This window comes from Patagioenas fasciata, chromosome 1, assembly GCF_037038585.1.
Source record: "Patagioenas fasciata isolate bPatFas1 chromosome 1, bPatFas1.hap1, whole genome shotgun sequence".
NCBI lineage: Eukaryota > Metazoa > Chordata > Aves > Columbiformes > Columbidae > Patagioenas > Patagioenas fasciata.
The window spans coordinates 77,762,228-77,785,518 of NC_092520.1; the positions used below are offsets into that span (position 1 = coordinate 77,762,228).

At 40.6% G+C, this 23,291-nt stretch overlaps 1 protein-coding gene and 1 long non-coding RNA gene across 3 annotated transcripts in view; both read left to right on the top strand.

Moving 5' to 3' along the window:
- The first annotated feature begins 3,066 nt into the window (after nucleotides 1–3,066).
- Nucleotides 3,067–6,843, top strand: LOC139826998 (uncharacterized). 2 transcript variants are annotated; one of them, XR_011737171.1, is made up of 3 exons: nucleotides 3,067–3,443; nucleotides 3,699–6,589; nucleotides 6,714–6,843. It is a non-coding gene; the product is annotated as an uncharacterized lncRNA (long non-coding RNA). The 2 variants fall into 2 exon arrangements; XR_011737170.1 differs by lacking the exon at nucleotides 3,067–3,443 and having other exon boundaries at nucleotides 3,614–6,589.
- Nucleotides 6,844–16,301: 9,458 nt separating this feature from the next.
- The window catches only part of TMPRSS15 (transmembrane serine protease 15), a 56,244-nt gene continuing 49,254 nt past the window's right edge, over nucleotides 16,302–23,291 (top strand). The window contains exons 1-5 of the mRNA XM_065855244.2: nucleotides 16,302–16,446; nucleotides 18,886–19,016; nucleotides 19,326–19,393; nucleotides 20,208–20,252; nucleotides 22,123–22,256. Coding sequence (XP_065711316.1) covers nucleotides 16,302–16,446; nucleotides 18,886–19,016; nucleotides 19,326–19,393; nucleotides 20,208–20,252; nucleotides 22,123–22,256 — 523 coding nt within the window. The remainder of the gene's footprint in view (nucleotides 16,447–18,885; nucleotides 19,017–19,325; nucleotides 19,394–20,207; nucleotides 20,253–22,122; nucleotides 22,257–23,291) is intronic.

Genomic DNA, 23,291 nt, shown 5'->3' on the forward strand with positions numbered 1-23,291 from the left:
ACCTGGAGCATGCCTGATCTTACTGTCGAAGACTGAGGCAAAGAAGGCATTTAGGACCTCAGCCTTTCCCTCATCCTCCCTGACTCCCCCCAGCATCCACCAGAGGGTGGGCATTCTCCTTAGCCCTCCTTTTGTTGCTGATGTATTTCTAGGAGCATTTTTGGTTCCCTTTTACAGCAGCACCCAGGCTCAGCCCTAGTTGAGCTTTGACCCTTCTAATTTTCTCCCTGCATAACTTCACAGCATCCTTGTAATCTTCCTGAGTAGCCTGCCGTTTCTTCCAAATACTATAAATTCTCCTTTTATCACTGAGTTCCAGACGAAGCTCTCTATTCAGCCAGGCTGGTCTTCTTCCTTGCCAGCTTGTCTTTCAGCACACAGGAACAGCCTGCTCCTGTGCCTCTAAGATTTCTTTCTTAAGGAGCAACCAGCTTTCCTGGACTCCTTTGTCCTTCAGGACTGCCTCCCAAGGGACTCTGCTAACCAGCCTCCTAAACAGATCGTCTGCCCTTTGGAAGTCCAAAGCAGCAGTTCTGCTGACTGCCCTCCTTACTTTTCCAAGAACAGAAAACTCGATCATTTCATGATCGCTATGCCCAAAGTGACCTTCAACCAACATGTTACCCATGTGTCCTCTGTTCACAAACAACAGGTTCAGTGGGGCACCTTCCCTAGTTGGCTCACTGAACAACTGTGTCAGGAAGTTCTCTTCCATGCACTCCATATGTCTCCTGGTCTGTTTCCTCCCTGCTGTGCTATATTTCCAGCAGACGTCTGGTAAGTTGAAGTCCCCCACTGTTGTCCCAAAACAAGGATTCCTTACCCAGTGTGCATACAAATGAGCCCAGGTTAGCACACAGAGACAAGATATTGTTTATTAGAGAGTTGTGCAAGTCTGGGTGCTAGAAGAAGGCCAGCATACCAGAAAGAAAAGTAACAGGTATTATATACAAAATCTTATCACTACTCAGGGCAATCCTAAGGAGGCAATTGGCTACAGATTTGCATATTGCATTACATAGTCCTTTTAGGATTATGAGGTCCATAAAGAGCAATGTTCAACTAAAGGACACTTTATGCAACAGTCTTGAGATATGTGTTAAAGCAAGACTCAACTAATTGTGCAGAGTTCAAAATGTCTAAAGCTGCAAGGTCAGTAGTGTCTGTAGTTTGTGACTAGGTGTTTTGCAAGTTGCTCTTATCCTTGTCAGACTGACCTAAAACTGAAAGGATTTGCATATCTTTAGGTTAGCAATTGCAGTCAGGATTCATTCTTGTAAGTGTTAATGACAACAATTCCCCCCTTTGGGGACTTATTTGTATACACCTATATATCAAATAACTCTCACCTTTTCTAAAGTCTTTTAGTGACTGCAACACAACACTTCATCACACGTTGCAACAGAACATACAAACCTAACAATTGCTAATACAATAATTACAATCAATTTCTTAATACACATCCATAAATCAGGAATCCAGGACATCAATTATGTCCAAAATTCTTGAAATCCATAAGATGTGTTGTTTTTCTGTAACTCATGTAAAATAGTAGTATGTTTCTAGATCTCCTCTAACTCAGTAGTTATTATTTCAGATTGATCAACATTCAAATGATGTGTTTTCCCAAAAGTGGTCCCAAGATATATTAATAGGAGGGGTATTCCTAATATAGGAACCCCTTTATTTGAATTTTCCAGGAAATGTGTGCCTACGCAGCAACTAGTCTTGGCAGCTATCTCCATGATCTTCTGGATCACCATAAAATGTACATTTTGGGTCCATGGATCCTCCTGATTTGTCTGTGAACTTATGTAACTGTAAGATGTTTAAACAGATATTTACAAAGAAACCAGCCTAATATTAATGCTACAATCAATACTAATAAACATGTGTTTGGTTGTGTTTTGGTGTCATTCGGCCCTGTGTGGGCAGCTCTGCTCTCTAGCCATCCAGTTTAATGAACTGGCACTTCTTCCCAGCATCCCAAAGTTCTTAAGCCTTGAAGCCAGCTTCTCACACATGTGTCATCTGTTTAGACAGCACCGTCTTGTAAGGGGCCGTTACATTTTACTCCTTTTTCTTTTGGGGTTGCAGTAGACACTTTTCACCTAACTGCTGTGTCCCTGTAGGTTCTTTTGTTCAATGTCTCTGGTCCAGGAGCCGTTCTTCTTGTTGAGCATTTTTGGTGCTGTTGGAGTCACGTTTTCTGTAGCATTCTGTGGAGTGTCAGTCTGCACATGTGCACATGTGGCTTGGAGCTCCTCTACCCAGAGGTGTAGAGTCAGGAACAGGTGGATTAGCACTAGGAGTCCATGATAAATCTGTTGATATGCCTAAATTGTGTAGGGAAAGGTTGCACAGTCATCTGGAATGCAGTAGCCATGGGAAGGGGAAATGGACAGTCCCTTCACTAGTGTTTAAGGGACTCAGTTGGAGCCTTTGGGGAGTGGCTGTTCAGTGGGAGCGAAGTAGGTTTAATCTCAAAGGATTTCAGGCTTGTTTGTGTGGGGCTTAATGTTTGGTCTGGTTTTTTTTTTTGAGTGGTAGGCTGTAAGCTCAACTTAGGTGGTATTTCTGAATGGAAACAGACCTGTAGAATGGTTAATTTGTTCATGACCATCTAGGACATGGGGGCAGGCTGAGGACATGCTGGGGCTCTGGGCCACAGTGGGCCTGCCGCAGGTGTCAGAACAGCTCATCAGTCTCTTCAGGGATGACATGCTGATTGACCGTAACTTATGGGTATGACGTTGCGGGGGATCCAGGCATCCAGGAGAGAGTCAGGCGTCAGGGAGAGGGAGGGGGTAACCAATGTGTTGAAACTGAAGTTCAGGGTCACAGGGGTGGGGTGAAGGTAAAAGAGGGGTTATGGGAGGGGGAGGGTTTTTATGTGGCACCAGGAGGAAACAAAGTTGGACAGAACCAAAGTTCAGGGCCATGGGGTTGGGGGGTAGGGGGGGGAGTGAGGTAAAAAGAGGCAACACAGGGGTGGGGAAAGGGTTTTGATGTGACACTGAGTGGAACCAAAGTTCAGGGTCACGGGTGTGGGGGGAAGGTAAAAGACAGGACACAGGGTTGAGGGAAGGGTTTTGATCTGACACTGGGCAGAACCAAAGTTGGATGGAACCTAAATTTAGAGTCAGGGGGATGGGGAAGGTAAAAGAGGCGACACGGGGGAAGGGAAAAGAGGCGACACAGGGGAAGGATTTTGATGTGACACCGAGGAGACCCAAACTTGGTCGGAACAAAAGTTCGGGGTCACGGGGTCATGTCGGGAAGGGAAAGAGGAGGGCACCGAGGCAAGTTGGGGACTGGATAGAGGGGAGTCGAAGGCCCCTTGAAGTGGGGTATGTGGGGGTTCTGGGTTGATGTGGTGTCCATGGGGGACCCAGGCGTTCGAGAGGCAGGTAGAGGAGGGGACACCGGGGTACGTGAAGCAGGTGAGTGTAACTGGTTTGTGAGTGTGGGATTGAAAATTCTTGTGAGGGGTTTCCCTGATTTTCAAAGGCTTTTTTTTTTCCCTTCTTTTTTTTGTTTTCTTTTATTATTCTTTTTTCCTTCTTCATCTTTCCCCCCCCCCCCCCCTGTTTTTTCCCTCCTTTCCTATTTTTTAATTCCTTTCCTCCCTGCAGTTTTTCAGAGCCTTCCCAGTTTCTGGTGTCATCTGATGGCTGAAGTGTTATTCTTGTGTGCAGGTTTGGCAGGTGAGGGTCCACTGCAGCATACAGAGCTCCGTCATTTTCCCCCAGAACTCCAGATCACAGGGACGATGTTGCTGTGCAGCTGCTAAGGACAGCCCAGTGTCTCATGCAGAATAAAGTTCTTCGTGCCCTGTGTGTGTATTCTGTGTTGCAGCATTATGTGTCGTACCTGCTGTGATGAGTTCATGCTCCATCGTGTCACCGCAGCTTTGGCAGCATCCCAGGTTTCGTTGAACAGGTTGTCGGTAGAGCCGGCAGTCGACAACCTCCAGTCACATCGAGGTGCTCTGGTGTTTTTTCCTGGAAATTCCAGTGGCCTTGGTTTCTATTATTTTAATTTTAGCTACTTATTTACTGTAAAACATTTAGAATAAAAGCTTAAATAAGAGTAACTATAAGAGTCTTTGGGAGTAAATAATGCTCACTCTAGCTATTACTTAAAACTCTGCAGATAGTAATTACCCACAATTTACATAATAAAAATAGCAGAATATAAATACTGGAGCACTAATTGGAAGTAATATGTGTAGAGAAAAAAACCCTAGTTCATATTAAAAAAAAAATCATGTGTGCTAGTTAATCCACTTAGTAGTAAAGTAATGATTAGAATGTTAAAAGTGTAAATAAATGAAAGGAATGTTTTGTGTAGGGGGGTTCTAGAGCAGGTTTCAGGTCAGCACACAGTTCTGGAGCAAGGTTGGGTTCTGACTTGGGGGAAAGTCCTAGAATCTAGTTCAGGGGATGCTCCTGTTTTGACATCTCTTAGAGGATTTGTGGTACTTGTTGATGGTAGTGGGGTGATCCCTGGGCAGGACTAGGGGGCCCTGGGGAGGACTGTGGAGTCCTGGGGAACCAAGTGGAGCCCTGGGCAGGACTGGGGAGCCCTGTGGAGTTGAGGTGAGCCCTTGGGAGGACCGGGGAGCTCTGGGGAGATGAGATGAGTCCAGAGGAAGTCTGGGGAGTCCTGGGGAGATGAGGTTCACCCTGGGGAGCTGTGGAGAACTGAGTAGAACCCTGGGGAGAAACAGGGAGCCTTCAGGAGCCAAGGAGAAACCTGTGGAGGATTGGGAAGATGCAAAACACTGGTGAGCAGAGGTAAGGCCTGAGGAGGAATGAGGACCTCTAGGGAGGAATTGGGAGCCCTGGGGAGAATTTTTGGGAAACTGTAGTGAGCCCTGGGGAGTCTCAGAGAAATGAGCCAAGTCCTGGGGAGAAGTGGGGATTCCTGGGGAGCTGAGGCAAGCCTTGGGAAGATAAGGTGAGCTTTGGAGAGCCATGGAGAGCCTTGTGGAGATCTGGGGAGCCCAAGGGAGATGAAGAGAGGTTTTGGGAGCCCTGGGGAGCTGAGACAAGCCCTGGGGAGAACTTGGGAGCCTTGGGGAATCGAGGTGAGCCTGCGGAGGACTGTGGATCTCTAGGGAGCCCTAGGAAGATGAGGCGAGGCCTGGGGGCAATCTGGGGAGCCCTGGGAAGGTGAGGGGAGTCGTTGGGAGATCTTTGGAGTCCTGGGGAGGCAAAGTAAGCCCCGGTCTCTTTTTTTATAAGAGATTCTTACAGAATCTAATTCTGCTTTGTCATTTAGTCCTACCCAGAATGTAGTTCTGGTAGAAGTTAGGTAGTCTGTGTGGCTTTGCTAGAGTGTAATGCAATAGCATTTTAATTTTTTATAAGAAATTACAGCAGACAATTTTAATAATAATATAGTTACTGCATTTAATGAGTTACATTTTTACACAGGTTAGTAGGACATCTATCTTTTTCTCTCTATGCTCTAGAATAATTAAGTTTAAATCCCTACTCAGTCACATTGCAGATGCAATAGACACAGTAAGAGAGCAGGTATTGTCATTTTCAGTAAGGATCCAGATGACTGTGGTCAGGGTGGTGGGCGGGGCCCAGGGAATATGAGCCACAGCCACTCGTCAGGGAGCTGGTTCTGCTCCTGGGCTGCTTTGGTGTTGGTGTTCTGCTGCTCCTTCATTCCTGCAGTAGTTTGCAGCTGTTGAGCTGTCTAGCTAGGGAACTGAAGGCATATATTTGAGGTAAGAGGTTCAGGGCCATTCAGCAGTTTATATAGTAGGAAGTATGCTAGTAAGTGTGTTTGGTTTGGTTTTTGCTTTGCTTAGTTGTGTGTTTTGTTGTGGTGGATTTTTATTTGTTTGTTTGTGGTTTTTTGTTTGTGTTTTTTGTTTGTTTTTGTTTTTTAATTGCAGATGTTGAAGAGGAACCTGGCAATTACAGGAAGATGCCCATTAGCTGATGTAGTATTTTCTTCTGCTGAGGATGTTTTCAGACCCTTGGCCCTCTGAAAGCTAAGTGGAAGAACTGGGGAGGCTCTGGGCATTGTAGGGAGGGGTTTTAAAGCTGATGTAGGGGAGAAGGCTGTCCAGGAACAGTTGCTTTCGGGCAGGTAAAGGGCGTAGGTAACTTTTCAGCACAATGCTAGCTTGGGCAGGGCAGCTCTAGCCTGTATCTGTGTTGTTGTGTAGTTTGGGAAGTCTGCCTTGTGCCTGTTTGGCGTTCCTTGGGTCTTCATCGAATCAAAGAATAGAATGGAAGCGACTCACAAGGACAATTGAGTCCAACTCCTGTCATTGCATATGACAACTCCATAGCTCACACCATGTGTGTGAGGTTGTCGCCTGCCTAGTCTCTTCTAGCTTTCTGGGAGGGGCTGTTCAGCAGGAGTGAATGAGGTGTGATCTCAAAGTTGTTATCATATTCAGCCATTTTTGGAATGGGATGAGCATTTGCAGTGACCTGGGGTAGTGGCAAGGAGAATGTGGGGTGGGGAGCTTATCCCAAGCACTACAGTAATTTTGTTTCTTGCTATCTTAGGTGCCACAAGTGACGAGGGCTTTGATATACGCCTCTGGAATGAGCAGGTGAATGGAATGCCCTGACACTTTTGAGGATGTGGGTGTTGTGGAAGTGATCAGCATTGTCCGATGTGATACTTAGTGCTGGCACTGTCTGGTTTTGGTTATTTTTGTTTGTGCTATATTGCAGATGTTGAAGAGGAACTGCAGGAACGTCCCCGTTAAACAATATGTGTTTTCTGTTCTTGAGGATGGACTCGGATTCCCAACATTACTTTTATTTTACATCTAAGTCTTCTAAATTTAAATCAGAAAATGAACAGTGAGTCATGACTGTCTTAATTTAAATGTAGCCTTTTTTTTTTTTTCTGTGTGAGGGAGAGTGGAGGAAATAATCATGGATATTAATTCTCAATTAAAATAAAAGTAGTGCAAAGTACATATGACTAACAGACCGGTGAATCCGTTCCATGTGAAAAGGATGCTCAGCAAATTGACCGAAAACTGCACCGCCTGCAGCCAGCATTGTTCAACAGAAAAGACCTGGTTCTTCTTCATGACAATGCCTGACCACATGTTACACAATTGACGCTTCAAAGGTTGAACGAACTGGGCTATGAAATTTTGCCTCATCCGCCATCTCATTTTTGCATTACAGGAATAAATAAACTTATTTCTGTTTGGCAAAACTGTGTTGATTTTAATGGTTCCTTTGTTGATAAAGATGTATTTGAGCCTAGTTCTAATGATTTAAAATTCATGGTCAAAAACTGCAGTTAATTTTGCACCAACTACTATTTCTCTGTCCTTTTGACCATCTATTCCCTGCATGTACAATTGATGGATCAAGTTGATGGAGTCATCAGCTCTACTTGTTACATCATTGTAATCTCTATTTTGAGGTAGTTGGAAGGAACATAATAGAGTTATTGATGACTTCTGAACTTGAAGTCTGTCCTCGAAGAGAACTTCAAAAAAAGATATTGATATAGCAGAATACAGATCGATGCAGCAAATATGGCAGTTAACCAGTTGATGGCTCTGCATGTTGACACTGAAGTGATGTGAAGTTAGTTTTCCTTTGGAGCTCCAGTCAGCAGCTTCTTTGAGTCCTACAGAAGAGATGTTCTGGTTGCCTCAGTTGTATTTTCTGCCAGGAATGTGAAATCCCAGTAGCACAGGTATGTGGAGTAGAGTAGACAGGTAAGCTGGGATGCAGCTGTTCCAACTGGAATATCTTCTGCCCCTTTGGAACATCTGGGATGACTCTGCCATTCCAAAAAGGGCTGGCAGATGTGCCACACAATCCACAGGAGCCCTATTTCCTTCTGGAAGAGTGGTTGGAAGCCAGGCAAGAGGTCTGTCTGTTGAGGCAACAGAATTGCTGCCCTGAGGCTAGCAGCTTGAAAAAAGAGGGCCCAGAGGAGAGTTTCCCAAGTGCTAAGAGGTGGGACTCCAGTTCTGGAGCAGTGATCATCTGGAGAATGGGAGGAGACTTGGGAAAGAAGAGATGGCAAAAGTGCACTTGAGCAATGGAAGAAGAAAGGGAAGAATGTGATCTGGCCCAAGGCCTTGAATGGCAAGAGTGTTTCTGTTTTGTATGGCATTTCTCCTGAAATACCCTGACTAAAGCCTGTTACCCCCTGTTATTCTCTTGCTTCTGCTTCCACCAGGATTCCATGAATATGGTCCAGAATCCCTGACGTTATTTTTCAGGGCTTTCTTTATCTTCCTGTCTGCTCAGTCTTGATGGGAACATGATGGTGCCTGGGGCTGAAGGGAGGAAGTAGGTAAAAGGGTGAAAGGGTGCAGGGTCTCCCATGTTGGAGTCTAGTTTTCATCTTTGCAATGAAGCACCAACTCCTTCAGTGTCTTCCAGAAAAGCTTGGACTGCCCCATGGCCCCACCCCCTGGCCCTGCCCTGTGGCCCTGAGCTGTGCCCTCGCCCCATAGCCCAGCCCCATTTCTTAGCCTATGCCCTATGGCCATGCCCCTGCCATGCCCTGTGGCCCTGCCCCTGTAATGCCCTATGCACTGTTGCCCCACCTCCATGTCATGGCTCTTGCTCTGCGCTGTGGACCTGCCCTGTGATCCCATCCCCATAATGCCCCATCCCTGTGATGCCCTCCCTTGTGGCTCCACCCCTGCCACACCCACCACCCTGTGGCCCTGCCACTGGGCTTGGCACCTTGGCCTCCCGGTTTGGCCCCGTGCCATTCTGGGGTTTGGACATTGCATTGCATTGCATTTTTTTTTTTTTTTTTTTTGTATTGTGTTAGGTTTGGAGGCTGATCTGAAAGAGTATCTGCAGTTAAGAAGGTTTTTAGCCACTGGATGTATACCAAAAATGTTCACTTCTATTTGCCATCCTTTAAAAATTATGTTTATAAAATAGGCTGATCTATCTTACATTTTCTAAAAATATGTTTCTCTCTCTTACATTTACTTTGCTCTCAGGCTTCTTTGGGTGTGGGGGGGTGGGTGTCACTAAACGGAGCCAGACAACGTTAAGTGCTATAAAACGTGTTGCAAAAAGCTGGAGTATTTACCAAAGGCTTATAATCTCAATATGTCTGGAAAATCATAGCAAGAGTAATAGAATCATAGAATTATTTTGGTTGGAAGAGATGCTTAAGATCATCAAGTCCAACTATAGCCTAGATCTAGCACTAAACCATGTCCCCAAGTGCCTCATCTACACGTCTTTTAAACCCTTCCAGGGATGGTGACTCCACCACTTCCCTGGGCAGCCTGTTCTGATGCTTCACAACCCTTTCAGTGAAGAAATGTTTCCTAATATCCAATCTGAACCTTCCATGGTGCAACTTAAGACCATTTCCTCTCATCCTATCACTTCCTACTTAGGAGAAGAGACCAACACCCTCCATGCTACAACCTCCTTTCAGGTAGTTGTAGACAGCAATAAGGTCTCCTTTTCTCCAGGCTAAACAGCCTCAATTGCCTCAGCCGCTCCAGACCCGTGCTCCAGACCCCTCACCAGCCTCGTCACCCTCCTTTGAACTCTCTCCAGCACCTCAGTGTCTTTCTTGTTGTGAGGGACCCAAAACTGAATGCAGGATTCGAGGTGGGGCTTCACCAGTGCTGAGTACAGCAGCACTATCACTTCTCTAGTCCTGCTGGCCGCACTATTTCCAATACAAGCCAGGATGCTGTTGGCCTTTCTGGCCACCTTGGCACACTGCTGGCTCATGTTCAGATGGCTGTTGATCAACACCCCCAGGTCTTTTTCTGCCAGGTAGCTTTCCAGCCAGTCTTCCTTGACCCTGTAGCACTGCATGGGGTTGTTTATTCTATCATCTTGATTAAAAGTTAAGGAAGACAGAGGAGAACTATTCCCCTGCCGTTTTAATTTTCTTTTTAGTGCTTCAATATTGGCCTATAAGGCACAAATCTATATGCACAGTCCTTTTGCTGTTTTTTTTTTTTTTTTCACAGAAGGCGTCACATTGTGTAAATTTACTGCAGTTTTCCGCTGCTGCTCCATACTGTCTTTCACACTAGTTCAGTCAGAACAGCAATAATGTTGCTAATGTGTCTTGACCTTTGTCTTTTACCTGCCTATTTTGCCATTCAGTGTTATCAGTTGAGTTAAGACTTGAACTCTTTCTCGTGCGTGCCATATCTGTTTCTGCCTCATCTTATTTACTTGTCACAGAGAACTTTGCATTGGCATGAAGTTTTCATTACTCGTATGGTTCATGCTATTATCTGTTTTCTTCTGCCATCAGCCTCCAGTAACTAGTGTTTGATTTATTGATTGCTATTATTTTCACTTTGTTCCCATCATCCACACCTTTTTTTCTCCTAAGAGAGAATTTAAAGAAGCACATGCATCTAGGGTGCAAAGCCAGCTAACCAATTCATTATGACTAAGTAACATTTTCTGAATGGAAAGCATCATGTTATACTCAGCTCACCTCATTTTATCTACCTAAAAATTAGATAATTATGCTAAAATATTTATTTATTATGTTTCTTTCAGTCAATGAAGAAGGATTAACTGTCTCCAGAAGAAAATTCTTCCCCTTTTCATTAGACCTCTAATGTTAGGTGAAAGCATTCATTTAATCTCAGTGCTAGCTGTTAGCTCTGATAGGTTCTGAAGTAAACTGGATTCAACACAGATTTCCTTTATGGATATGCTTAATCTGCCCCACTTTTTATTATAATCTATTAAGAAACACATCTCTCTGATTCTGACTAAAAATAAGATCCTCCGATTCTGTGTTGGGAACTGCTGGATTCACTTGTGAATATTGAGCTGCAGCTACCCAAAGTCAGACAAGCTATAGAGCGGCCTGGAAAGGAACCTCAGTGTTATCCTGTGGAATGTTTCTGGATGTGCTTGAACAAGGAAAGTTATGATTTTGTTAGTGCTAGGTTGTGTTGCTTGTGGTTTTATTGGTGCTTTTTTTTTGTTTGTTTGTTTGTTTTTGTTTCCCCCACACACACACACACCCTGGTTTTGTTGTTGTTGTTGGTTGTTTCATTTTTAATTACTTTCTTGATATAGATCAATTAACATGGAATCATGGAATCATAGAATGGTTTAGGTTGGAAGTGACTTTAAAGACCATCTAGTTCCAACTAGGGACAGCTTCCACTAGACCAGGTTGCTCAAAGACCCATCCAACCTGGCCTTGGACATTTCCAGGGATGGGGCAGCTTCTCTCAGCAGCCTGTTCCAGTGCCTCACCACCGTCATAGTGGAGAACATGGGGGCAGATAAGTTCCCAGCAATCCATTTGGATTATTTCATTGAACAGTTAATTTCAATACATATTTCTTAACCCTCTTCCAGGGCTGTACAAAAACTGTGGAGCTTTTATGCTTTTTGATTTCCTTTCTGTTATATGCTTATTGGAAATCAGAATTTAATTAAATTGTGAGTGCATAAAACAGTGTAGATGTTAGCTTGCGACAGGAATCTAAAACTCCCCAGGACCCTTTGTCAGAACTTCAATATGGTCTTCCATATAAAGTAAATGTGTCGGTTATTTAACTGCATTCAGTTACCTATTAGTGTTTTATTTTGCACGTTACATATCCTATCTGTTTAGTGATCACCCGTTGGAAACTGTTGTTCCTTGTCAGATGTGCATGTGAAAGTTCTTGCATAATGTCATAGAGCAAACATCCTTCTCAGATGACTCCATGAGCAGTTCTTCCCACTACCAGTAATTTTCTGATGTGATGAGACCTACCAGATATAAACTCAGAGTTTTCAACAACTGTTATTTCAATATATACTCAGAGCTCCAATTTGGGGCATGCTTAAAGACTAAAGGCGGGTATCAGCGTCCAGCTGCCTTCTTTATCTTCCCACTTTAGACATACCTTAGCCTAATGGAGACCTATATCACCTAGGTCTCAGAGCAGTTGTACTAGTCAAATGGCCCTGAACACAGATTTATTTCTTGGTTTGATTTTGGAAGGGGTTGTTTTGTTGGTTGTTTGTTTTTAAATGGCTCAAACTGTAGGACTTCAAGGGGAAAATGGAGACATTGTTCCTTCATACCTTTCGCTTGACCAAAATACAGGTATTTCCAAATTTGTTGAACATTTTTGGGTTCTACAGCATAGTTTTTTCATCATCTCTAGTCCAACTTAAAGAAAGTTACTTGTTGCTTACATTTTTAATACTGTACGTACTTTTAAAATTTTCTGATCCTGTCTAAGAACCTCAGGATAGGAAATGCCATCCTATAAAACTGAAGATTCAGCAAGTTCTCCAAGAACTCCATTACCCTGGAAATGGGTAAAAACAGGGAGTATAAAAGACAATGTAGTTCTCTTCTAAGTCATGACTCCTCTGCCTAGTTATGTCTTGTTGGGTCAAATATGCATGAGAAGATGTTTGAGTAGCACATGACTGATTTATATTATGCTACTCTTAGTCAAGCGATATTAAATAACGGATTACACAAGGAATCATATATTTTTAACTACTAAAAAATCTGCTAACTTACTTACTAAATTAGGTGCATGTTTTTAATTTCATAGAAAATTTGACAGATAGCTTATCACTACTACGCATCTTCCTCATCCTCAATATATGCAGTTGGAAGAGTTAAAGGTAATCAATATGCAGGTTTTGGATTTTTTATATATGGCATTACTGAGAAGTCATGCTCCCATAAGAACTCCCTTTCAAACTTCTCTTTATAATGGAATAATAAAAATAAGCTCATGGTCTGTTTCTCAGCTTTCACTGTAGATCCATTGAGTTGGTTTTCTTCTTCCCTCTATGGAAGTCTTCATAGCAAAAGGGACGAACCACTTAGACATCTCAAAACAGCTGCCATAAGAAAGCTGATTTTCATTTTGATAGGGGAGCCTAAGTCTGTGTGAGTAAACAGAACATTTTCCCACAGATAGCTAGGTATTGATGGAATGTCAGGCTTTAGGTGTGTTTGTGATAGACTGGTTATTAGAGGGATTATCTAAATGTAACATTCCCTTCTTTCTGTGCCAGCAGTCTTTTCACTCTGTGCTGGAGATTGACTGAACAAGAAAATAACAGTAGCCCAATAAGGCTATAAAACCTATGAAACTGCAGATGTGGATATAATATAAATGAACTAAATTGTGAATCTGTTAGGTTTCTACCACAAGATGACCTATTTATTTAAAAATTACCTAATGTCAAATTTCACTATTATGTCTACAGTAATAATTCAAAGAAATTATCAATTACAATACTTAAAGGAATTGCCATATTTATCTGGTTTTGAATACATTGACAAAGTATTTGCCTTTGCACCATTTAAACAATTCTTAAATCATGGTATAATTGTTTTATCATACAGTTCACAAGAGGTATCACAAAACTAGAGCTTGCAAAATAGCATACAACTGATTTCATTGATTTCCTATTTACGATGTTTTTGCCAATAGAATTGAAAATTCTGTTTTGTTTTGTTTTGTTTTTTTTCTCAGTGAATAATTTCTGTAGTGCAGGCTGTTCATGATCTGCGAATACTCAGAACTACCAGTAGACAGGGGGAGAAAATAGGAAAACTCATGGGTCAAGATAAAGACACCGATTGTCATCATAGGCAAAAATGACTCAGCTTGGGGAAAGGTAATTTAATTTTTTGGCACAGAAGGATGGGGAATCGGGGTGTTATGATCAGTCCATAAGAGCTCATCTCTACCTCTCCTTCCTCTGCACACTCTTCCCCTGCGCCAGTGTGGATCCTTTCCATGGTTTGCAGTCCTTCAGGATAAACCTCTCCAGCCTGGGCTCTCCACAGGCTGCAGTTCCTTCACAAAATGGTCACCTGCTCCAGCGTGATGTCCTCCATGCCTGTGGTGTGGATACCTGCACCACCACAGTCCCTCCACAGGCTGCGGGGAAATACCTGCTCCACCATTGTCTAACCAGGGGCTACAGGGGATCCCTACTGGGGTGCCTGGAGCAGTTCCTCCTCCTCCTTCCCCTCTCACCTTGGGGCTCTCAGGACTCTTTCTCACATTTTCCCCTCTTGGTGGCTGTGGGGCTCAGCTGTGCCCTGCAGTAGGTGGGTTGGAGCTGCTGGAACTGGCTGTGTCTGGCAAGGGGCAGCCGCGGCCGCTCCTCACAGGGTACCCTGCAGCCCCTGACAGCCCCTGGACACCTGCACCTGGTCCAATGATCGTGCAATTATGTAGTTCCGCTAGATGTGGAATAACCTGACATGTACAACTGAGCAAAGTGAGGGGATCTCATCAATGTTTATAAATATCTCAACGGTAGTTGTCAAGAGGATGTGACCAGACTCCTTTCAGTGGTGCCCAACGATAGGATGAGGGGCAACTGGCACAGACTGAAACACGGGAGGTTCCATCTGAATATGAGGAGATACTTCTTTACTTTAAGGGTGCCAGAGCAGTGGAACAGGCTGCCCAGAGAGGTTGTGGAGTCTCCTCTGGAGACACTCAAGACCCACCTGGACACATTTCTGTCTGATCTGCTCTAGGTGAACCTGCTTTAGCAGGTGGGTTGGACTAGATGATCTCCAGAGGTCCCTTCCAACTCCAACCATTCTGTGATTCTGTGAATTAGAGGTATTCTGAACTTCTGTGATAGAATGGATGTTCAGAAAAAGATAAAAACTTAAATCCCTTGCAATGAGGGGTATTGAAGTTATTACTAAATAATCACAAACAGTTAGAGATACTACAATGCCATAGTTCAGCAAGGTGTTCAGCAGTACAAATTTTATTTCCTCTTATACACACGTAACTGTACGTATACACACACACACACACACACGTATTTATATTCATATATATGTATGTGTGTCATACACAATATATATGAAAGCAGTTCCTAGTCTGTCTAGTATGATGACTCAAAGATCTCACCTGTTTGCAGGATACAGGCCGCGTTTACTCTTGCTCTGTCAGGGCAATATGATTAATTTTGTCAGTGTGAATCAGTTCAGCTGGACATTGAATTTTAAGATAAAATGCACAGTCCTGGTGTACCTTTATAGCTTTCATTTTAAATAAATAATTATTTACTGTTATTAATGGGAATTATCGCTGGATTACTTTCAGCATGTTAATAATACACTAACTCAAAGATAGTTTTGTCAGGCCAAGATTTTGATCATGGTTTAGAATGCTTTAAGTCTGACTGGTTGTGTTGGAGATGCTTTCAAGGATCTCCATTCTCAAAGACTGGGCAGGCAACTGTAATGTCATCCAAGAGTCTTATTTTGGGCCTTTCTGATGTATTTCTAATATTTGTCATCTCAATTTCTGTGAATTTACAGTTACCTAGAACCTCCCTCTTCCAAAGATTGACTCAGAGAGGTTTCTCTTTCCTTTTGTGGGTGGGAACATGGCTGGTTTACTCGAATTCATACCATAAATATGGATTTAGGACCTATGGTCCAGGGTCAAAAGTGATATCTCACAGAACACAAAATATCAAGTAAGTATGACTTTACTCTTCTGGAGCTGATTTATTCAAAAGTTTTGTCAGATTGTATTTGTAGCAAGAACTTTTGGACTGGATATTGCATTAATTGTTCAATTTACCCTTGCTTTATTAAGAATGCATCACTGGCCATCCACAATTCTTTAACTTTATCAAAGGCTTGCTTCCCATATCACATTTATGCCTGGCAATAAAGTATAAAACAAAGTATAAAACAAACATACATTTCATAATTCTTATCTAGTTAGTTCTCTAGATACTTGGGCCTTACACAGATTAAATTTGTATTGCTGAATTACTGTTCAATGTTGAATTATTGTTACTGAACTAGAGCATAGTGCTGAACTCATTTCCCAGCATTACTTATACATGTAAAATTACTTTTAGAGAAACTTTTAAAGTAGAATAATAAAATATATGGATTTCACTGTTGTCGTCATAACTGCACTTGTGAAGAACTACCAAAAAACCTGTATAAGCAGTAAATTTGACGCCAATATGTTATATTCAATTTCACTTAAAAATATCAAATGAAAAGGTAGTGCAAATGCAGTGACCAACCTTACACTTCCGTGGTTTTGCTTATTCTTTGTCTGAGACATAATCGTGTTTCCTTTCTGAAGAGATTTGATTTCTTCATATTGCATATCTTGTACACGAATATGGTTGTTCAGGAATGTTGTAAAAACTGATGTCAATGAAGTTTTATGGTGTAATTAATTTACAGGCTTCTCCTATAAATATCTGTTCAGGTGGATTATTACCCTCCTTTTCAGGTTATTTGTGTCTTTTTTCAGTCCTTAATTTATACAAGCTTTTAAGACAGAAATGAAGCTGAGAAAATCATCTGATAAGAAATATGTTCCTCTTAGTTATTATGAAATTTTGTTTGTTTCTCTGCTTGCAATTTTTGTACTTGTTTGTGTTGCACTGATTGTACTTTCTTGGCTAGCAGTCCAGGAGTTAGAACAAGGTAAGTAGCCAGCCTTTAACTTTTTCAGAAGTTCTTCAGTAGGTGTTCAGACTTCAAAGGCAGTGATGGTGTCATTGTAATGATATTTAATATTTCATGCTATGCTTTTAATGCTGGGGGAGATGGGGGTGATGTTATGTTTTTCTCCTCTCCTTCCTGGCAATTGATGAAAATGAAACTGGCAAAAATACGAGCACTTGAAGCATGTTCTGTAGCCATAGAAAAGAATTTTCATGGTTTAGACTTTGCAATAGGTTCTTGGAATGCAACTCAAACTGTAAAGATTTAGTTATTCAATTATATTTATCAACTAGGGAAGGTAATACAGCAAATTGCAAATATTTGGTTTTTTTCTTGGTGTATGAGGTCTGACTCAGAAAGATATTGATAATCCACTGAAGTCTGTGGGAACTTCTACATCTCTTAGAATATTTTCATTAAAACAGAACAAAACAAAACAATTATTTTAGATAATTTATTGCTATGAGAGAGATCCTGCATTAAACAGTCAGCTCCCAGCCCTGTGTACAGTTAAAGTACTTAGCCAATGCTCAGAATGTGACAGAATCAAGCTACTGATACTCAAAGTAAACTAAACAACAACAAAAAAATCAATATAGGATGATTTTCAAATGGAACTGAAATTTTGGTTTTAAGATTTTGTGGATATATGCTAACTGTTTCATGGTAAGGCTACACCTGGAGTATTGGGTCCAGTTCTGGGCTGTCCAGTAGCTAAGACATATGGAGCTACTGCAGAGAATCCAGTGAATGACGGATGAGACTGTGGAGTCTCCCTCCTCAGAGACAGTCGAAAGCTGTCTGGACCTGATACTGGGCAACTGGCTGCAGGTGCCCCTGCTTGAACAAAGAGGTTGGACCACAGGACCTCCAGAGCTCTCTTCCAACATCAGCTCTTTTGTGATCTAGATCCTTGTTTGAATGGAAATGTATCTAGGTCTATGGAGCCCTCACAGCTAATAGCAAAAAGACGTTTTGAAATGAGGTAAAGGAAACAGTTTAATCAAAAGGTTCAAGAACTATATTTTAAAATTATAATGATTTTCACAGCTGAAAAAATAACTCTAATACACTGAAGTTTTTGGTGCCTTCAGTAACCAAATGTCTGAACTATTTCATACTGAATCACATGAAGATTAAAATAACAGTAAGCCATACTTTTTCAAAAAATGCATTATCAGAATATTCATATTTATGCCTTTAGTTGATATTGTTTTTCATTCCTAATTTTAGACCTTTTTCTCCCTACTGACTTCCTTCCCCTCTTACAGAATACTATCACATTCCAGGGAAATAAAATGAGCTTAAAGGTAATGATAGTCTATTGTTGCATACAGTTAGAGACAGGCTTTAATGGCTTAGGTATTAGAAGATGAATAGGCAAGAACTTAGTTATGTGCAAAGGATAATTGTAAAACACTTAAAATATATATTTGACATATATAACAAAAGAAACATCTGTTTCAATAGATTTGCAATTGTTTTAAGAATAAATGACCTTCAAAGAACTCCAAGTGGTCTGCTACTAGTTGACAGTGGGAAGTCAGTGTCACTAGGCTATGTATTCTATCACAAGCAGTTTATTATAGCATTTATTAGTTATCCGCTTTTGTGTTAATACTGATTTCACATGTTAATACCTTCAAACATAAAGCAAAAATACCACTGGGACTGTAACTGGTGCACAAAAGACATTTTCTATCAACTATATTAACTGAGGTCTTGTCTGAAAATTTCCAGCGTGTTACACAGTGGGGAAATATGTTTGTGTATAATGAATTGCTTTATGCATACCTCATATGCTGTAACACATTAAAAATCAAGATAAAATTTTAAGTAAGGACCTGTTTCTAATTTTCTCATAAATGCTCCCAGAATTTCATGCATGTATTGGTAAAAAAGGTCAGGTCAAAAATAATTTAACTGGTCTGACACTAGTGTTTCCAGCACTGTTATAAAAAACAGTGCATATTTATATTAAGACTATTCAGCAGTTAATACAGAGAGTGTGAAGTAGTAATTATTAACATTTTCAATCCAGAACACACAAAAACTCATAATACACTATCTTTCTTCCCAGGTGTATTTGTCCCTTGTGTTAGACATAACTGGGCATACCATTGTCTCCTTTGTCTATTTGCAGTGCAGCTGGGAAATTCAGCATTTAAAACAGAATTGGAGTAATGAGAGCAAAATACAAACAGTATTCATAAAAATATGTTTACAGTTGTAAATATTGTAAACATTTTAAAGTGTCTATTAGTTTTTTAAAATCAGGAAAAACATCTCTGATTACAAAGAAAAACAGAAAACTAAAAGTTACTGTATTGGTGATCTGTGTGGAATAAAATCTACTGTAATGTTTTTCATTTATTTCTGTAAAATTCAGAACATTGAATTTTATTTTTAATTATCTAGCTGAAGCAGATGGGAGTACTCATGGCTACATGGGAACATTTAAAATACTCTCTGGGACATCGTTCAATCCTGATTTGCAAAACAGATCATCAGTTTCTTTCAAAGTCCTTGCCTTTGATGTTGAACAACTGGTAAGAACACATTGGTCTCTTGTTAATTCAAGACTATGTAGTAGGTACATTAATTCCCTAACACAATCTGCTGTTGATGGCCTTTTCCTCTCTCCAAAATGAAATATTTCAGGTCCTAAGCCTGCTCAGAATTTAATATATTTTTTATGTGTGAAAATCAGTGAAGTATCAAAGAAAAAGTTTGCTTCTGTAGTCTAGATTTGGGAAGGAAATACTTAGTGTTACAACCATGAATGCAGTGTGCAACTGGCTGTACTTTTAATAACTTTTAGTAACTGTATTGGTTCAAGATTTCTCTTTTCCACTTAGATACAAAATGTCTTTCAAGCAAGTGATCTGAAGAATGAATTCGGGAGGTGTGAAATTTCCCAGTTCAAGTAGGTACAGTTTAATTAAACTTTACAATAACTTACCAATAACTTGTTTTTCAAGACATCATTGGGAACATCCTATATTATTCCTTTCAGTTCTTGTGTCTCCCAAGTGCTGCTGTGCGAAATTTGGCACCACTGGGTTTCCTTGGGAAAACTTCCTTCTCGGGCTCCTGTATGTCCATGCCTGGGCCAAATCAGTAAGGCTGAGTCCTAAGACCAACCTGCAGAACTTATTTATTTTAAAAAACTGATATATATATATAAATATAATTTTTTTTTTTTTTTTTTGCCAAGCTGTATTAGTCATGCTATGTTTGCAGGGTTGTTGACTCTTGCTGTCTAGAAGAGAGTTCATGTTAGAGATCTGCAGGCATCAGCTGAGATGAATGGAAATACACTCATATGTCCCTGTGGGCACGGGTCCACTTAAATTGTATTCCTTAAGGTGTTAGCAAGTGAAGCTGTCTTTTGACACCTGTGAGTCCTAAAGAGTCCATAAAATAGGCACAGTAAGATCTGCTTCATTTATTAAAACTTCTTTTACCTCATTTTTCAATATCAAATTATGTTTGTCATCCTACTGAAGGTCAGCTGGCAAAAAAGTCCAGTATATACAGTAAAATCCAGAGTGTTAATTCCATCTGTACTGTTCTTTATGAGATCTTAATTCAGTGAAATACATGTAATACTGTCTCCCATTATCAAACTTTCAGAACCTGCTTCCATTCTGTTCACAGGATCATAAACTCAAGGGGAACTATCTGCTTTTGTGTTGTGTTTTAGTTTATTGGTTTTTGTTTTATTTTTTTTTCTATAGGAAATCTGACGATGGTCATGAAAGTTTCGAGACGTCAGAGGATAGGTAATTGTATATGACAAAGCTTATTTAAAATATGAGCAAGAGACAATGATATTAATTTGGAAAGTTCTTTTGAGGGCAGTGACTGGATGAGAAAATACATCTTTAGAGATTGGATAAGGCTCTCTAGAGAGCATATGAAGCTTCAAGGCATATCTTCCCTCCAACAACATCCTTTAGGATTAGAAGAAAAAAGATCTAATAGTTGCTGAGACTGTTAATTTAGAAAGAAAAATGGGAAACCTAAGGACAGTGAATTAGGTAGGAAACTAGCTAACAAGGAAAGGCTATCAGTTTGTGGAGAGCTTGTTTGTGGAAACCTGCTTAAACTGGGTGGCTGATATCACTTCTTATCATTGGCAATGAGTTTCTGACAGCTCAAATGTTCTCACTATGATAGGTGAGAACAGAGCAGAGGACAAAAGATTAGGAGTCCAGAAGACCTGGAAAACCTTGAGAAATGAATTATTAAATTAGTTGTCTTGCAGGTGAGACCACAAAAATAAGCACACATTACATGACAATGAATGATGCAATTCTCTGATTCTGTGATACCAGCTGTTTATATAATATGAATGTTTTCTGTAGATACATAAAGTGGATGAATATTCAGAGGAGATCATTTAGTTTGCTTGCAAAAGAAAAACAGGCATTAGCCAACTGTGAATACATGTATGTTAACAGTGAGAAGCAGATTTGAATTAGATTATTTTTTTGACTGGAATAGTGAGAGCATAAACCTAATTGGTTAGAAAGGTGGAATATGATCAGTTTATGAAGGATTTCATAATACTAAGGGAATAGAATACAGAGTGATATGAGTAGGTCATTTCCATTTTTTTGTCCTTGTGAAGATCAAATCAGCACAATTTGATTTCTGCACATAGAATGGGACTATTCTCTATAAAATTTGGGCATAAAAGATGGAGACATCTCTGAGGTAACTGCTCAAGACTGTAAGTGGTGGGTTTCCAGAGTTTTCACATCTGGTCTATTTTGATGCTTTTTTTTTTAGGACAGCTTATTTCTTCCCATCAATTACAATGGGAATCTAGGTATCTGCACCGCAAACATCTATATAGATACTCCTGTATCTTGACAAAAAAGACCACTGAAATCACAGAAAACTTGATGTCAGTGGATGTTTCGTCTGGTTTTTAATAGATCAGAAAGGAGCTGTCTTCATTTCTGTTTTGAAATAATACTTGAAATATTACTTTGTCTCAAAAATTATTTTCTAGTTGACTATTTTAATTTAAAAAGCTTTTACCCCTTTGGGCAATCTTCTCATTATTTCACCCTTGAAACTGCTGTCACAAGGATAGCAATAAAAGCTTTTGTTTCGTCAGCGTGGCCTAAAGATTATCAGAAACATGTAAGAAATTAAAGAGGAGAGTTTTTCCCTATATTGCAAACTGCAAACTATGCTAAGCAAAATAGCAGGATTGATCACCCCTTATCAAAAGCAACTGATGAGTCAGTTGCAATCAGGTAGTATAAATGCTTGTATAAATTTTGCAATTAAATTTAAGGTAACAGAGAAAAGCTTTAGCTAACATATTTTGACACTAGCTTAATCTTGCTACAAATACACAACTTGAAAATAATATGTAGAAGGGATGTGAAAATGAGTAGATTAAAAAAAAAAAAGAGTAGATAAAGAAAGAAAAACTGTTTCTCCGTGGTTCAAATCTACCTGATCATTAAGAGGTTTTTCTTTATGTTTCATCTTAGCCAGCCAAGATGTAAAGATACTCTGACTCTGCAAATGGAAGCTGTGTTGGAATGAAATATTGTCTATGTGATATGTCATATATTGGATTTACTTCACTATCTTGCATAACTAATCACCTTTTCTGTCTTATGTTGCTAGTGTTATTGTGACCTTCAACCTTTATTTTACCCAGAAGGTAACAGTTGAAAAAGTAAAAAATGAACTGGTTTTGGGTATCGACACAGATAAAACTCAGACTTTGAAAATTGATGTGAACAGCATACAAGTCACAGGTAATGCTAGCAAACATTTTTTGCCTGTACAAATCCTTGACAACTACAGTTCATGCAGATGAAAACTTTGACTCCCAATCAGCGAAAGAGCTCTCATGGGCGTTCTCCTTCCCTGTTACAGAACTTCCAGTAGCAGCTGAAAGAAACATTTACAATCTTGTCAATGAGAAAGTGTGAGAAAGTGGGTATGTTCACTGAGGAGGCAGTAAAGGACGAAGTAGTGATTTCCCAGTTAAAACCCCTCAATTTCATCTCTTTTACGTAGCAAAACCTTCGTAATTTCATTTTCCCTCAAGTTAATGCAATTAAGCCCGAACCATGTTGTTTCATCAGTAAATGCAATCATCATTGTGTTTTGCTAAAGAATAAGGAAAAGGGTTCAGCCTCACAGAGAATGAGGACTCATTTTTTGAAAAGATGTCAGTAAGAACAACAACCTGAATACAAGGTATGGCTTCTGGAGAAGTATGCCCAAGGAACAGAATTCATAATCCTTTAATGCTTAGGTAAAGTGTAAATGAAAAAAGATGAATGAGGCTTTAAAGATTAGGTAGTTTTAAATTCTGCAAATGTACAAATATGACCGTGAGCCAGCACTGTGCCCTTGTGGCCAGGAAGGCCAATGGCCTCCTGGGGTGTATTAGAAGGCGGGTGGTTAGTAGGCTGGGGGAGGTTCTCCTTCCCCTCTACTCCGTCCTGGTAAGACCCCATCTAGAATATTGTGTCCAGTTCTGGGCCCCTCAGTTCAAGAAGGACAGGGAACTGCTGGAGAGAGTCCAGCGTAGGGCAACAAAGATGATTAAGGGAGTGGAGCACCTCCCTTATGAAGAAAGGCTGAGGGAGCTGGGTCTCTTTAGTTTGGAGAAGAGGAGACTGAGGGGTGACCTCGTTAATGTTTATAAATATATAAAGGGTGAGTGCCACGAGGATGGAGCCAGGCTCTTCTTGGTGGCAAACAATGATAGGACAAGGGGTAAATGGGTACAAAATGGAACACAAGAGGTTCCACTTAAATTTGAGAAAAAACTTCTTCTC